The sequence below is a fragment of the Salmo salar genome, chromosome ssa10 (assembly GCF_905237065.1).
Source record: "Salmo salar chromosome ssa10, Ssal_v3.1, whole genome shotgun sequence".
In the NCBI taxonomy this organism is placed as follows: Eukaryota; Metazoa; Chordata; class Actinopteri; order Salmoniformes; family Salmonidae; genus Salmo; species Salmo salar.
The window spans coordinates 2,791,863-2,808,514 of record NC_059451.1 but is presented as its reverse complement, the minus strand read 5'-3'; the positions used below and the strand labels follow the sequence as shown (position 1 = coordinate 2,808,514).

At 51.5% G+C, this 16,652-nt stretch overlaps 1 protein-coding gene and 1 non-coding gene across 2 annotated transcripts in view; one reads left to right on the top strand and one right to left on the bottom strand.

Moving 5' to 3' along the window:
• Nucleotides 1–3,037: 3,037 nt before the first annotated feature.
• The window catches only part of LOC106591638 (mitochondrial import receptor subunit TOM70-like), a 113,753-nt gene continuing 100,138 nt past the window's right edge, over nt 3,038–16,652 (top strand). Inside the window, 1 exon segment of the mRNA XM_045687231.1 lies at nt 3,038–3,335. Within this exon segment, the coding sequence (XP_045543187.1) occupies nt 3,090–3,335 (246 nt within the window). The 5' untranslated portion in view covers nt 3,038–3,089.
• On the bottom strand, nt 3,959–4,032 carry trnai-gau (transfer RNA isoleucine (anticodon GAU)). Its single transcript has one exon. It is a non-coding gene; the product is annotated as a tRNA-Ile (tRNA).

The following is a 16,652-nucleotide window of genomic DNA, read 5'->3' as shown; positions in this document are numbered from 1 at the left end:
ACATCCTCCAGCATGACCGGTTTGGTGGTGGGTCAGTCATGGTGTGGGGTGGCATTTCTTTGGGGGGGCCGCACAGCCCTCCATGTGCTCGCCAGAGGTAGCCTGACTGCCATTAGGTACCGAGATGAGATCCTCAGACCCCTTGTGAGACCATATGCTGGTGCGGTTGGCCCTGGGTTCCTCCTAATGCAAGACAATGCTAGACCTCATGTGGCTGGAGTGTGTCAGCAGTTCCTGCAAGAGGAAGGCATTGATGTTATGGACTGGCCCGCCCGTTCCCCAGACCTGAATCCAATTGAGCACATCTGGGACATCATGTCTCGCTCCATCCACCAACGCCACGTTGCACCACAGACTGTCCAGGAGTTGGCGGATGCTTTAGTCCAGGTCTGGGAGGAGATCCCTCAGGAGACCATCCGCCACCTCATCAGGAGCATGCCCAGGCGTTGTAGGGAGGTCATACAGGCACGTGGAGGCCACACACACTACTGAGCCTCATTTTGACTTGTTTTAAGGACATTACATCAAAGTTGAATCAGCCTGTAGTGTGGTTTTCCACTTTAATTTTGAGTGTGACTCCAAATCCAGACCTCCATGGGTTGATAAATTGGATTTCCATTGATTATTTTTGTGTGATTTTGTTGTCAGCACATTCAACTATGTAAAGAAAAAAATATTTAATAAGATTATTTCTTTCATTCAGATCTAGGATGTGTTGTTTAAGTGTTCCCTTTATTTTTTTTGCAGTATATATAGAGAGTTTATATCCAGTTCGTGGATGTCGGACTACATTCACCAAAATACCAAGTATACAAGCAGTCGACACTATTTATGTACTTTTAGGGCCCATAATGCAATTCTTCAGGAAATGGGCGTGGCTTCATAGCGTTTTCATATTTGAAGAAAATGGCGGAAAATATTCAGCCGAAGTCCAACGAGAGAGGATACAAATTCAATGCTTTAACTAATTATGAGAAATGTTGAGAAAATGTAATAAAGTAACGACTTTTCAAATAAATTACCTTACACGTTATGTTGGCTGACAATTTGTTAGCTACGCTGTCCTTATGAACCACATAGCATATCATTACAGCAGTACGTACCGGTATGTTAGCTAGCTAACTAACTAGCTAGCTAGTTGGCTACTTATACATCAAACTTGCCAGTATATTAACTATAGGCTAACTAACTACCCAACGTTTATTGACTTGATTATTCCCGTCATTGTTAGCTTAGCTAAAGGGTATAGTTTGTGCGTTCGTTCTCAATGGACATTCGAGTGCTTTGGTAACTTCGCTCTGGCTATCTACTCCGACGTTACCAGAGCGCAGAATAACTGATGAATTTACAATATGTCCGGTGTCAGTAAACTTAGCAAAAAAGCGTAATAAAATTGTTGCCAGCAGCACAGTTACATTCACCAACGCTCTGGATAACATGAAAACTGCCTAACCAGCTCTGCTAGGGGGAGAGTAAAATGGTCAGAGTGGTCTCATTTATGTCTGGAAGTAGCTAGCAAGCTAGCCAATGTTAGCTTGACTGCCGTTGTAAGGTCAGAATGCTCAAATCAACCCAACTCCTGTCCAGTGTGCTCTCCGAGAGCGAAACACTCTGAATTTACAAACGAATAATCTGACAACACTCTGAATTTACAAACAGACAATCTGACAACACTCTGAATTTACAAACGGACAATCTGACAACCCTCTGAATTTACAAACGGACAATCTGACAACACTCTGAATTTACAAACGGACAATCTGACAACAATCTGACAACACTCTGAATTTACAAACGGACAATCTGACAACCCTCTGAATTTACAAACGGACAATCTGACAACGCTCTGAATTTACAAACGGACAATCTGACAACGCTCTGAATTTACAAACGGACAATCTGACAACGCTCTGAATTTACAAACGGACAATCTGACAACCCTCTGAATTTACAAACGGACAATCTGACAACCCTCTGAATTTACAAACGGACAATCTGACAACCCTCTGAATTTACAAACGGACAATCTGACAACCCTCTGAATTTACAAACGGACAATCTGACAACACTCTGAATTTACAAACGGACAATCTGACAACCCTCTGAATTTACAAACGGACAATCTGACAACGCTCTGAATTTACAAACGGACAATCTGGCAACGCTCTGAATATACAAACGGACAATCTGACAACACTCTGAATTTACAAACGGATAATCTGACAACACTCTGAATTTACAAACAGACAATCTGACAACACTCTGAATTTACAAACAGACAATCTGACAATGCTCTGAATTTACAAACGAACAATCTGACAACGCTCTGAATTTACAAACGGACAATCTGACAACCCTCTGAATTTACAAACGGACAATCTGACAACCCTCTGAATTTATCAGCCCACTCTGGCACTCCAGATTGAATTTAAGAACGCACCCGAAGTTGTAAAATGTATAACTAGTCATTTGTTTTGCTAACTAGCTAGCAAGAGGTTGCATAGCAACAGTATCAACTTCCTGTAGACAGGCGAAGAGCCGTAAGCTCAACTGAAAGGATACCTTTCGTTGACAGTATACTAAAATGGAAAAAAAGAGTATATAGTATTAAGTGTATACTCATTAAGTATGTAGTATACAGTATGTTAGTATGGGTATTCGAACACAGCTTTGGTGTCAATATGACACCTTGTTAAAATAAAGGTTAATAACATGAACAGTTTATGTGAGTGTTAAATAACGACCGTATTTATCAGGTGGTAAAGCACAGGTAGTAAAGCACAACAAATACAGACCTAATGTATCGCTCTCATAGTCAAGGTAGGTCTGTTGATATGAATTTGTTACAGCCTCCATTACATACAACGTACACTAGATGGAGTCCTTGGCACCTCATGTCATTTTGTAGTGGTGTTTTTTATTGTTGTTGTCCTGTGTAGTCCGGAAGTACAGAGTACCCCAACCCCGGTTGCAGTTGAACAGCGCCCCGCCAGTATCCCAAGATCCCAGTGTTTCTGCTATAACCTCTCGGTTAACGGAGTGGGTCGTGTAAGCGGTGTGTGTGTGTGCTCTCTCTCATTGCATGGTGGATGATGGCCGCTTCAAAGCCCGTTGAGCCGCAGTCCGGGAGCAGTCTCCCCCGCTGGCAGCTGGCCCTCCTGATCGGAACCCCTATAGTGCTGGGTGTAGGAGCCGTTTACCTGTGGAACCGTAACAAGACGAAGGACTCACCGGGGAAACGGAACGGAGAACGGACAACTCCAGAAGGCAGCGCCAGTCCCGTCCAGGGCCAAGACGGAGCAGCTAACCGAGCTAATCGCGAACTAGAGGACATGGTATGAATGTCTGTTTCTCCTGAGATATAACTCTTGATTTATTTCACTTTTCCTGCCCAGACTGGTACTAACTATAACACTACACCCTTGTTCCTTGAGGATCATTTGTTCAGTACGGAAATACATTCAAGGACAGACTGTCAATGAATCCCACCTACAGTTAGCCGCTAACTAGCTAGGTAGTTACCTAGAATGGTTAAAAAAAACACGCTAACTAACGTTAACTAACGTTAACTATGTGCCTAAATAACTATTTTAAAATACAGTAAACTAATGGGGTTACACTAAGTCATATTTAACGTGGTATTGAGAAAAACGTGTAGCTAACTAGCTAGTTGGGTGAACTGAGAGCCAAGCACATGTTTTACTAATGCTATGCTATAGAGCCATCAATAAGTATTCATACCCTTTGACTATTTTATCTTTATTTAACCTTTATTTAACTAGGCAAGTCATGTAAGAACAAATTCTTATTTACAATGAGGGCCTAGGAACAGTGGGTTAACTGCCTTGTTCAGGGACAGAACGACATATTTTTACCTTGTCAGCTCGGGGATTCAATCCAGCAACCTTCCGGTCCAACTCTCGAACCACTAGACTACCTGCCGCCCCAAAATAGATCCTGGTCAGTACGGGTATCAAACCCGCGACCTTCGCGTTATCAGCATGATGCTCTGACCAACTGAACTAACCGGCCTTTTTTCATTTCCCCTTTATTTAACCAGGTAGGCCAGTTGAGAACAAGTCCTTTATTTAAACCAGGTAGGCCAGTTGAGAACAAGTCCTTTATTTAAACCAGGTAGGCCAGTTGAGAACAAGTCCTTTATTTAAACCAGGTAGGCCAGTTGAGAACAAGTCCTTTATTTAAACCAGGTAGGCCAGTTGAGAACAAGTCCTTTATTTAACCAGGTAGGCCAGTTGGGGAACAAGTCCTTTATTTAACCAGGTAGGCCAGTTGAGAACAAGTCCTTTATTTAAACCAGGTAGGCCAGTTGAGAACAAGTTCTCATTTACAACTGCAAAAAGTTAATTACTTTGCCAAATCTTTTACAGTATTACTTTATTGCCTTGTTGCAAACAGGATACATGGTTTTGAATATTTTTTATTCTGTACAGGCTTCCTTCTTTTCACTCTGTCATTTAGGTTAGTATTGTGGAGTAACTAGAATGTTTTCAGTTTTCTCCTATCACAGCCATTAAACTCTGTAACTGTTTTAAAGTCACCATTAGCCTCGTAGTGAAATCCCTGAGCGGTTTCCTTCTTCTCCGGCAACTGAGTTAGGAAGGACGCCTGTATCTTTGTAGTGACTGGGTGTATTGATACACCATCCAAAGTGTAATTAATAACTTCACCATGCTCAAAGGGATATTCAATATCTTTATTTTTTTACATTTTACCCATCTACCAATAGGTGCCCTTCTTTGCGAGGCGTTGGAAAACCTCCCTGGTCTTTGGTTGAATCTGTTTTGAAATTCACTGCTCGACTGAGGGACCTGACAGATGTAGTCATTCAAAATCATGTTACATTACATTTTAGTCATTTAGCAGACGCTCTTATCCAGAGCGACTTACAGTAGTGAATGCATACATTTCATTTTCATTTCATGCATTTTTTTGTTGTTGTACTGTTAAACACTATTACTGCACACAGTGACTCCATGCAACTTTTAAAACTTGTTAAGCACATTTTTACCCCTGAACTTATTTAGCGGTTCAAGACATATACATTTTACATTTTTTAATTAATTTGTAACAATTTCAAAAAACATAATTCCTCTTTGACATTATGGGGTATTGTGTGTGTAGGCCAGTGACCAAAACAATCTCAATTGTGTCTCTTTTTAAATTCAGGCTGTAACAACAAAATGTGGAAAAGGTCAAAGGGTGTGAATATTTTCTGAAGGCATTGAGTCACCTTGCTTTTCCTTTCGTTTACTCGTTAGCTAACAAGTCAATCACCACACACTACGCATGGTCAGAACTCCTGTTCGTTGTAGCTCATTGATTGGTCTCTGGGATTGCCCTTGTTCCCATAGTTGGTAAAGGGGGACAGATCTTAATTGGTTCAGACAGGGAAGGGTTTGCCTGTCGAACAAAAAGTCTGATCCCGAATCTGCATTTAAGGGTAGCTACATAGTCCTGACTTGTTGTTGTGTTACTTGTTTGTACACATTCACACAACCCAATCAATGTGACAAGTCCACAGTCAGTGTTGTATAGAAACCTCCCAATGCACTGCCTCACTCCATTTTGAGGTAATTTGTAACCTGTTAGCTACACCCAACATGAGTCCACAGTTCAAAGTCTCTCCTCATTTGAATGAATTCACCCACAGAAGTGATCTGTCTGTGACGAGCCTAACGTCTAGCTATCCAGGTGAGCTGCCAATGAGAAAGGCACACAATCATACCATTACTGTGGATTGTCAGATTAATATAATAGTTTGAATAAAACATTTGCGTGGTTTGCAAGAACGATTTCCCTAATAATCCTGTTTACATGGACAGAAATCAGGCTACCTGATGGGACTTCGTCAACCAAAATAAACGTTCTACCACAGCGACCATGTTCTTTTTGGGAAGCCTGTTTGATTTGATAAAATGTGTATGTTTACTAAAATGCATAACCTCACTTGCCCTAAAGAGGGAGGCCCAAGAGGCCCGCTCGCCCTAAAGAGGGAGGCCCACTCGGCTGGTGCTGGCACATGCGCAGATCAAACACACCTCTGGAACGCCTATTAAGAGGTTAACTTGTCCTAATCATTACATTTCCCAGAAAACCAGGTGTTTTAATCAGCGTATGTTTACTTGGATTATTAACCTACGCTGATTTTAAATTACTACTACCATAAGAATGTCTGGGCTGCAGGTCAGCAGGGGGCTCAGTTTACACAAGTCAGCACCATGAAGCCCACTCCTCCCTAATGTCTTTAGGCTTATTTTCAAGCCAACAAGAACCACTCAGCCTGGCTGGATGAATGGTTAGGATGGAGTAGGGGGACAGGATGGATGGTTAGGATGGAGTAGGGGGACAGTCAGGCTGGATTGATGGTTGGGACGGAGTAGGGGGGGACAGTCGGGCTGGATGAATGGTTAGGATGGAGTAGGGGGACAGTCAGGATGGATGGTTAGGATGGAGTAGGGGGACAGTCAGGATGAATGGTTAGGATGGAGTAGGGGGGACAGTCAGGCTGGATGAATGGTTAGGACGGAGTAGGGGGGACAGTCTGGCTGGATGGTTAGGACGGAGTAGGGGGACAGTCAGGATGAATGGTTAGGATGGAGTAGGGGGACAGTCAGGCTGGATGAATGGTTAGGACGGAGTAGGGGGGACAGTCTGGCTGGATGGTTAGGACGGAGTAGGGGGATAGTCAGGATGAATGGTTAGGACGGAGTAGGGGACAGTCAGGATGAATGGTTAGGATGGAGTAGGGGGGACAGTCAGGCTGGATGAATGGTTAGGACGGAGTAGGGGGGACAGTCTGGCTGGATGGTTAGGACGGAGTAGGGGGGACAGTCAGGATGAATGGTTAGGATGGAGTAGGGGGACAGTCAGGCTGGATGAATGGTTAGGACGGAGTAGGGGGGACAGTCTGGCTGGATGGTTAGGGACGGAGTAGGGGGACAGTCAGGATGAATGGTTAGGATGGAGTAGGGGGGATAGTCAGGCTGGATGGATGATTAGGGACGTGGACTGTAGTATTGACCCGGTAGTTCATGGAGTGTAGTGTTGACCCGGTAGTCCATGGAGTGTAGTGTTGACCCGGTAGTCCATGGAGTGTAGTGTTGACCCGGTAGTCCATGGAGTGTAGTGTTGACCCGGTAGTCCATGGAGTGTAGTGTTGACCCGGTAGTCCATGGAGTGTAGTGTTGACCCGGTAGTCCATGGAGTGTAGTCTTGATACATACTCTTCCACATTGGGCTTTGCAGTGTTTTTCGGTCTAGTATTAGCCACGCTACAAGCTTGTTGTGGAGCTAAAATGAGTTCACAAACACAACCCACACCCCGCTTCCTGAATACGCGCTCCACCAGTGAAATGGCACACACAAGCAACACAGACTTTATGACACATGAACCAGTACGATAAACAGAGAGAAGGCAGACAACACAGACTTGATGACACATGAACCAGTATGATAAACAGAGAGAAGGCAGACAACACAGACTTGATGACACATGAACCAGTACGATAAACAGAGAGAAGGCAGACAACACAGACTTGATGACACATGAACCAGTACGATAAACAGAGAGAAGGCAGACAACACAGACTTGATGACACATGAACCAGTACGATAAACAGAGAGAAGGCAGACAACACAGACTTGATGACACATGAACCAGTACGATAAACAGAGAGAAGGCAGACAACACAGACTTGATGACACATGAACCAGTACGATAAACAGAGAGAAGGCAGACAACACAGACTTGATGACACATGAACCAGTACGATAAACAGAGGGAAGGCAGACAACACAGACTTGATGACACAACATGAACCAGTATGATAAACAGAGAGAAGGCAGACAACACAGACTTGATGACACAACATGAACCAGTATGATAAACAGAGAGAAGGCAGACAACACAGACTTGATGACACAACATGAACCAGTATGATAAACAGAGAGAAGGCAGACAACACAGACTTGATGACACAACATGAACCAGTATGATAAACAGAGAGAAGGCAGACAACACAGACTTGATGACACATGAACCAGTATGATAAACAGAGAGAAGGCAGACAACACAGACTTGATGACACATGAACCAGTATGATAAACAGAGAGAAGGCAGACAACACAGACTTGATGACACATGAACCAGTATGATAAACAGAGAGAAGGCAGACAACACAGACTTGATGACACATGAACCAGTACGATAAACAGAGAGAAGGCAGACAACACAGACTTGATGACACATGAACCAGTATGATAAACAGAGAGAAGGCAGACAACAGACTTGATGACACATGAACCAGTACGATAAACAGAGAGAAGACAGAGAACTAACTCGCTGTGTGAATCCTGACTGCACTGTACTAAACGAGCAGGAGATCACCAACTAGAAAGTTAGTGCTGTGGGTACAAGCAGTTTCTGGGGCAGTACACGCCGTTCGCCGTTTCTGGGGCAGTACAAGCCGTTTCTGGGACAGTAACCCAAAACACTGGTGGAAGATGCATGGGAGAGACAGTGGTAGGAGCATTCTCTTACCCACGGAACGAGCAGACATTGTCCACTGAACCCCCTTTTTCATCCTCAAATTAATCACTTAATCTTACCAAAAACAATTGCCCTGTAGCTAATATTCAACTTTTTGTTCATGAGCAAGTCTTCACTACCTCATTCTACATATAGCTAAGGTTTTTCTGTGGTGGTAGAATCAGTATTTATGAAATTCAATATGTGCACAAATTAGCTAGTTAACGCGTTAGCTAGCTAAGCGTCTGCTCGCTGGCTGAACATGTGTCAAACCAATCCGTATGACGGGAAAGGCAGGGATGCTAACAGCGCTAGTTGACACACTCCATGCTGAATACTCCCTCTAGCTGGCTAGTGTAGTGAAGTTGTAGCTAATGCACTAATTCGTTTTCATGATATGTTCTTTAGCTTACTGCTCGCTGTGACGTTATCGCTGATGGGTTCTGACTTCTGAACTTGAAATATCCTTGTTCGTGGTCCTGAGGGAGAGAGGGAAGCAGAACACGTTATTGTCAGTCTGGTTTCAGTTGTTGTGATTTGAAATACTTGCTACACCACAGGTTAATGGTTATCTGTAGGTGGGGTCAATTAAGGTTGGATATGAGCCAGCGCCTTGGAATGTTACCGAGTAAGGGAAAGGCAATCGCATGGCTGTGGTCACTGATAAGGTTGGAAAGCTGTGGATTAGTGAGGAATCGGGGCTGAGGTCAGGTCACGTTAAGGGAGAAGGAACCGTTTATTAACGACAACATCACTTTATATCTTTGTTGCTAGGCAGGAAGTTATGTTTAGTGAGAAGGAGGAGACTCCGCCTAAAGGGGGGTTTATATACTTGGGAACATGTCTTTGTCTGTTCAGCTGACCCATTGGGTGAATAAACTTGGTTTGAGCTTTTCCTAGTTGTCTGTTAGATTTAAAAAAACAGAGTAAAATCTAACATCACATTGGCCAAATTTTCCAAAGAAGCGAAGCACCGTGCAAGCTGTCAAATACCTGCTGAGTTTGAGAACTGTCCCGGAACTTTGGTGCCATACAACTTCATGAACAAACTGGAAAACTAGCTACCGTATGGCCGTTCAGACAGGCTAGCGCTGGCCGTATGGCCGTTCAGACAGGCTAGCGCTGGCCGTATGGCCGTTCAGACAGGCTAGCGCTGGCCGTATGGCCGTTCAGACAGGCTAGCGCTGGCCGCACGGCCGTTCCAGACAGGCTAGCGCTGGCCGCATGGCCGTTCAGACAGGCTAGCGCTGGCCGCATGGCCGTTCCAGACAGGCTAGCGCTGGCCGCATGGCCGTTCAGACAGGCTAGCGCTGGCCGTATGGCCGTTCAGACAGGCTAGCGCTGGCCGCATGGCCGTTCAGACAGGCTAGCGCTGGCCGCATGGCCGTTCAGACAGGCTAGCGCTGGCACGCATGGCCGTTCAGACAGGCTAGCGCTGGCCGCATGGCCGTTCAGACAGGCTAGCGCTGGCCGTTCAGACAGGCTTGCACTGGCCGATGGCGTTCAGACAGGCTAGCCTGGCCGTTCAAACAGGGTAGCACTGGCCATTCAGACAGGCTAGCACTGGCGCGCATGGCCGTTCAGACAGGCTAGCACTGGCCGCCGGCCGTTCAGACAGGCTAGCACTGGCCGTGGCCGTTCAGACAGGCTAGCACTGGCCGTTCAAACAGGCTTGCACTGGCCGTATGGCCGTTCAAACAGGCTAGCGCTGGCCGTCACGGAGCATGGCTTCAGACAGGCTAGCGCTGGCCGTAGGCGTTCAGACAGGCTAGCACTGGCCGTTCAAACAGGCTAGCACTGGCCGTTCAGACACAGTGGCCGTTCAGACAGGCTAGCGCTGGCCGTTCAGACAGGCTAGCACTGGCCGTTCAGACAGGCTAGCACTGGCCGTTCAGACAGGCTAGCACTGGCCGTTCAGACAGGCTAGCACTGGCCGTTCAGACAGGCTAGCACTGGCCGTTCAGACAGGCTTGCACTGGCCGTTTAGCACTGGCTGCGTGGCGGTTCAGACAGGCTAGCACTGGCGGTTCAGACAGGCTAGCACTGGCCGTTCAGACAGGCTAGCACTGGCCGTTCAGACAGGCTAGCACTGGCCGTTCAGACAGGCTAGCACTGGCCGTATGGCCGTTCAGACAGGCTAGCACTGGCCGTATGGCCGTTCAGACAGGCTAGCACTGGCCGTAGGGCCGTTCAGACAGGCTAGCACTGGCCGTATGGCCGTTCAGACAGGCTAGCACTGGCCGTTCAGACAGGCTAGCACTGGCCGTTCAAACAGGCTAGCACTGGCCGTTCAAACAGGCTAGCACTGGCCGTTCAGACAGGCTAGCACTGGCCGTATGGCCGTTCAGACAGGCTAGCACTGGCCGTATGGGCCGTTCAGACAGGCTAGCACTGGCCGTATGGCCGTTCAGACGGGCTAGCACTGGCCGTATGGCCGTTCAGACGGGCTAGCACTGGCCGTATGGCCGTTCAGACGGGCTAGCACTGGCCGCAAGGCCGTTCAGACGGGCTAGCACTGGCCGCAAGGCCGTTCAGACGGGCTAGCACTGGCCGCAAGGCGTTCAGACGGGCTAGCACTGGCCGCAAGGCCGTTCAGACGGGCTAGCACTGGCCGTTCAGACGGGCTAGCACTGGCCGTATGGCCGTTCAGACGGGCTAGCACTGGCCGTATGGCCGTTCAGACGGGCTAGCACTGGCCGTAGGGCCGTTCAGACAGGCTAGCACTGGCCGTAGGGGCCGTTCAGACAGGCTAGCACTGGCCGTTCAGACAGGCTAGCACTGGCCGTTCAGACAGGCTAGCACTGGCCGTTCAGACAGGCTAGCACTGGCCGTTCAAACAGGCTAGCACTGGCCGTTCAAACAGGCTAGCACTGGCCGTTCAGACAGGCTAGCACTGGCCGTAGGGCCGTTCAGACGGGCTAGCACTGGCCGTATGGCCGTTCAGACGGGCTAGCACTGGCCGTAGGGCCGTTCAGACGGGCTAGCACTGGCCGTATGGCCGTTCAGACGGGCTAGCACTGGCCGATGGCCGTTCAGACGGGCTAGCACTGGCCGATGGCCGTTCAGACGGGCTAGCACTGGCCGTATGGCCGTTCAGACGGGCTAGCACTGGCCGCATGGCCGTTCAGACAGGCTAGCACTGGCCGCAAGGCGTTCAGACGGGCTAGCACTGGCCGCATGGCCGTTCAGACGGGCTAGCACTGGCCGCATGGCCGTTCAGACGGGCTAGCACTGGCGCATGGCCGTTCAGACGGGCTAGCACTGGCCGCATGGCCGTTCAGACGGGCTAGCACTGGCCGCATGGCCGTTCAGACGGGCTAGCACTGGCCGCATGGCCGTTCAGACGGGCTAGCACTGGCCGCATGGCCGTTCAGACGGGCTAGCACTGGCCGCATGGCCGTTCAGACGGGCTAGCACTGGCCGCATGGCCGTTCAGACCGGGCTAGCACTGGCCGCATGGCCGTTCAGGACGGGCTAGCACTGGCCGCATGGCCGTTCAGACGGGCTAGCACTGGCCGCATGGCCGTTCAGACGGGCTAGCACTGGCCGCATGGCCGTTCAGACGGGCTAGCACTGGCCGCATGGCCGTTCAGACGGGCTAGCACTGGCCGCATGGCCGTTCAGACGGGCTAGCACTGGCCGCATGGCCGTTCAGACGGGCTAGCACTGGCCGCATGGCCGTTCAGACGGGCTAGCACTGGCCGCCATGGCCGTTCAGACGGGCTAGCACTGGCCGCATGGCCGTTCAGACGGGCTAGCACTGGCCGCATGGCCGTTCAGACGGGCTAGCACTGGCCGCATGGCCGTTCAGACGGGCTAGCACTGGCCGCATGGCGTTCAGACAGGCTAGCACTGGCGCGCATGGCCGTTCAGACGGGCTAGCACTGGCGTGTACGTTCAGACGGGCTAGCGCTGGCCGTTCAGACGGGCTAGCGCTGGCCGTTCAGACGGGCTAGCGCTGGCCGTTCAGGCGGGCTAGCGCTGGCCGTTCAGACAGGCTAGCGCTGGCCGTTCAGACGGGCTAGCACTGGCCGTTCAGACGGGCTAGCGCTGGCCGTTCAGACGGGCTAGCGCTGGCCGTTCAAACGGGCTAGCGCTGGCCGTTCAAACGGGCTAGCGCTGGCCGTTCAAACAGGCTAGCGCTGGCCGTTCAGACAGGCTAGCACACTGGCCGTTCAGACGGGCTAGCACTGGCCGTTCAGACGGGCTAGCGCTGGCCGTTCAGACGGCTAGCGCTGGCCGTTCAGACAGGCTGCGCTGGCGTTCAGACAGGCTAGCGCTGGCCGTTCAGACGGGCTAGCACTGGCCGTATGGCCGTTCAGACGGGCTAGCGCTGGCCGTATGGCCGTTCAGACAGGCTAGCACTGGCCGTATGGCCGTTCAGACGGGCTAGCGCTGGCCGTTCAGACGGGCTAGCGCTGGCCGTTCAGACGGGCTAGCGCTGGCCGTTCAGACAGGCAGCGCTGGCCGTTCAGACGGGCTAGCACTGGCCGTTCAGACGGGCTAGCGCTGGCCGTTCAGACAGGCTAGCGCTGGCCGTTCAGACGGGCTAGCGCTGGCCGTTCAGACGGGCTAGCACTGGCCGTTCAGACAGGCTAGCGCTGGCCGTATGGCCGTTCAGACGGGCTAGCGCTGGCCGTATGGCCGTTCAGACAGGCTAGCGCTGGCCGTATGGCCGTTCAGACGGGCTAGCGCTGGCCGTATGGCCGTTCAGACGGGCTAGCACTGGCCGCGTCGACGGCTGCACTGGCCGTTCAGACGGCTAGCGCTGGCCGTTCAGACGGGCTAGCACTGGCCGTTCAGACGGGCTAGCGCTGGCCGTTCAAACGGCTAGCCTGGCCGTTCAAACAGGCTAGCACTGGCGCGTGGCCGTTCAGACAGGCTAGCACTGGCCGATGGCCGTTCAGACGGGCTAGCACTGGCCGTATGGCCGTTCAGACGGGCTAGCACTGGCCGTGGCCGTTCAGACAGGCTAGCACTGGCCGATGGCCGTTCAGACGGGCTAGCACTGGCCGTATGGCCGTTCAAACGGGCTAGCGCTGGCCGTTCAAACGGGCTAGCGCTGGCCGTTCAAACGGGCTAGCGCTGGCCGTTCAAACAGGCTAGCGCTGGCCGTGGCGTTCAGACGGGCTAGCGCTGGCCGTATGGCCGTTCAAACGGGCTAGCGCTGGCCGTATGGCCGTTCAAACGGGCTAGCGCTGGCCGATGGCCGTTCAGACGGGCTAGCGCTGGCCGTATGGCCGTTCAGACAGGCTAGCACTGGCCGTTCAAACGGGTTAGCGCTGGCCGTCAAACGGGCTAGCACTGGCCGTTCAAACGGGCTAGCGCTGGCGGGTTCAAACAGGCTACGCTGGCCGATGGCCGTTCAAACAGGCTAGCGGACTGCGCCGTATGGCCGTTCAGACAGGCTAGCGCTGGCCGTATGGCGTTCAGACAGGCTAGCACTGGCCGTATGGCCGTTCAGACAGGTTAGCGCTGGCCGTATGGCCGTCAGACAGGCTAGCGCTGGCCGTATGGCCGTTCAGACAGGCTAGCACTGGCCGTATGGCCGTTCAGACAGGCTAGCACTGGCCGTTCAAACAGGCTAGCACTGGCCGTTCAAACAGGCTAGCACTGGCCGTTCAAACAGGCTAGCACTGGCCGTTCAAACAGGCTAGCACTGGCCGTTCAAACAGGCTAGCACTGGCCGTTCAAACAGGCTAGCACTGGCCGTTCAGACAGGCTAGCACTGGCCGTACAGCTGGCCGTTCAGACAGGCTAGCACTGGCCGTTCAGACAGGTAGCACTGGCCGACTGCACTGGCCGTTCAGACAGGCTAGCACTGGCCGTTCAGACAGGCTAGCACTGGCCGTCAGAAGGCTAGCACTGGCCGTTCAAACAGGCTAGCACTGGCCGGCCGTTCAAACAGGCTAGCACTTGGCCGTTCAAACAGGCTAGCACTGGCGTCAGGCTAGCACTGGCCGTATGGCCGTTCAGACAGGCTAGCACTGGCCGTATGGCCGTTCAGACAGGCTAGCACTGGCCGTATGGCCGTTCAGACAGGCTAGCACTGGCCGTATGGCCGTTCAGACAGGCTAGCACTGGCCGTATGGCCGTTCAGACAGGCTAGCACTGGCCGTTCAAACAGGTTAGCACTGGCCGTATGGCCGTTCAAACAGGCTAGCACTGGCCGTTCAAACAGGCTAGCACTGGCGGGGTTCAAACAGGCTAGCACTAGCCGTATGGCCATTCAGACAGGCTAGCACTGGCCGTATGGCCATTCAGACAGGCTAGCACTGGCCGTATGGCCATTCAGACAGGTTAGCACTGGCCGTATGGCCATTCAGACAGGTTAGCACTGGCCGTATGGCCGTTCAGACAGGTTAGCACTGGCCGTATGGCCGTTCAGACAGGCTAGCACTGGCCGTATGGCCGTTCAGACAGGCTAGCACTGGCCGTTCAAACAGGCTAGCACTGGCCGTTCAAACAGGCTAGCACTGGCCGTTCAAACAGGCTAGCACTGGCCGTTCAAACAGGCTAGCACTGGCCGTTCAAACAGGCTAGCACTGGCCGTATGGCCGTTCAGACAGGCTAGCACTGGCCGTATGGCCGTTCAGACAGGCTAGCACTGGCCGTATGGCCGTTCAGACAGGCTAGCACTGGCCGCATGGCCGTTCAGACAGGCTAGCACTGGCCGTATGGCCGTTCAGACAGGCTAGCACTGGCCGCATGGCCGTTCAGACAGGTTAGCACTGGCCGTATGGCCGTTCAGACAGGCTAGCACTGGCGCGATGGCGCTCAAACAGGCTAGCACTGGCCCGCTCAAACAGGCTAGCACTGGCGTCGCTCAAACAGGCTAGCACTGCGCGGCGTTCAGACAGGCTAGCACTGGCCGGGCCGCTCAGACAGGCTAGCACTGGCCGTTATGGCCGTTCAGACAGGCTAGCACTGGCCGTATGGCCGTTCAGACAGGCTAGCACTGGCCGCATGGCCGTTCAGACAGGCTAGCACTGGCCGTATGGCCGCTCAGACAGGCTAGCACTGGCCGTATGGCGTTCAGACAGGCTAGCACTGGCCGTATGGCCGTTCAAACAGGCTAGCACTGCGGCCGTTCAAACAGGCTAGCACTCTGGCCGCTCAAACAGGCTAGCACTGGCCGCTCAAACAGGCTAGCACTGCTGCCTGGCGCTCAACAGGCTAGCACTGGCGCTGGCCGCTCAGACAGGCTAGCACTGGCGGATGGCCGTTCAGACAGGCTAGCACTGGCGGTATGGCGTTCAGACAGGCTAGCACTGGCCGCATGGCCGTTCAGACAGGCTAGCACTGGCCGTATGGCCGTTCAGACAGGCTAGCACTGGCCGTTCAGAAGGCTGCACTGGCCGTTCAGACAGGCTAGCACTGGCCGAGGCCGTTCAAACAGGCTAGCACTGGCCGCATGGCCGTTCAAACAGGCTAGCACTGGCCGACGCTCAAACAGGCTAGCACTGGCCGGCTCAAACAGGCTAGCACTGGCCGGGCCGCCTCAGACAGGCTAGCACTGGCCGTATGGCGGCTTCAGACAGGCTAGCACTGGCCGTATGGCCATTCAGACAGGCTAGCACTGGCCGTATGGCCATTCAGACAGGCTAGCACTGGCCGTATGGCCATTCAGACAGGCTAGCACTGGCCGTATGGCCATTCAGACAGGCTAGCACTGTCTGTATGGCCACTCAAACAGGCTAGCACTGGCCGTATGGCCATTCAAACAGGCTAGCACTGGCCGTATGGCCATTCAAACAGGCTAGCTGGAGCATGGTTTGCCTTAGTGCCTCATAGCTACCGAGAGCAGAGTTATTTTCAGAATTAGGAATTAGTTAGTCAGATGAGCAAAATCTCCATATTTTTTTTTTTTTTTTTTGAGTTCCACGTCCTACAAGACAGATCGGTTGAGGGATGAGCGTGGCGTCGGAGTGACGCGATCTGAAAGACGATGCCTCTTACCCTGGGAGTTTGACTGGTAACTTCGTGAATACACATGCAGTCATGTCCATGGTAATGCAGAATGTTCGTTCAAACGATAACTGACGTGGCTCATGCAACGGAACGTATTTTTTGAATTGTCAGTTGAGTTGAATCAACAAATCAC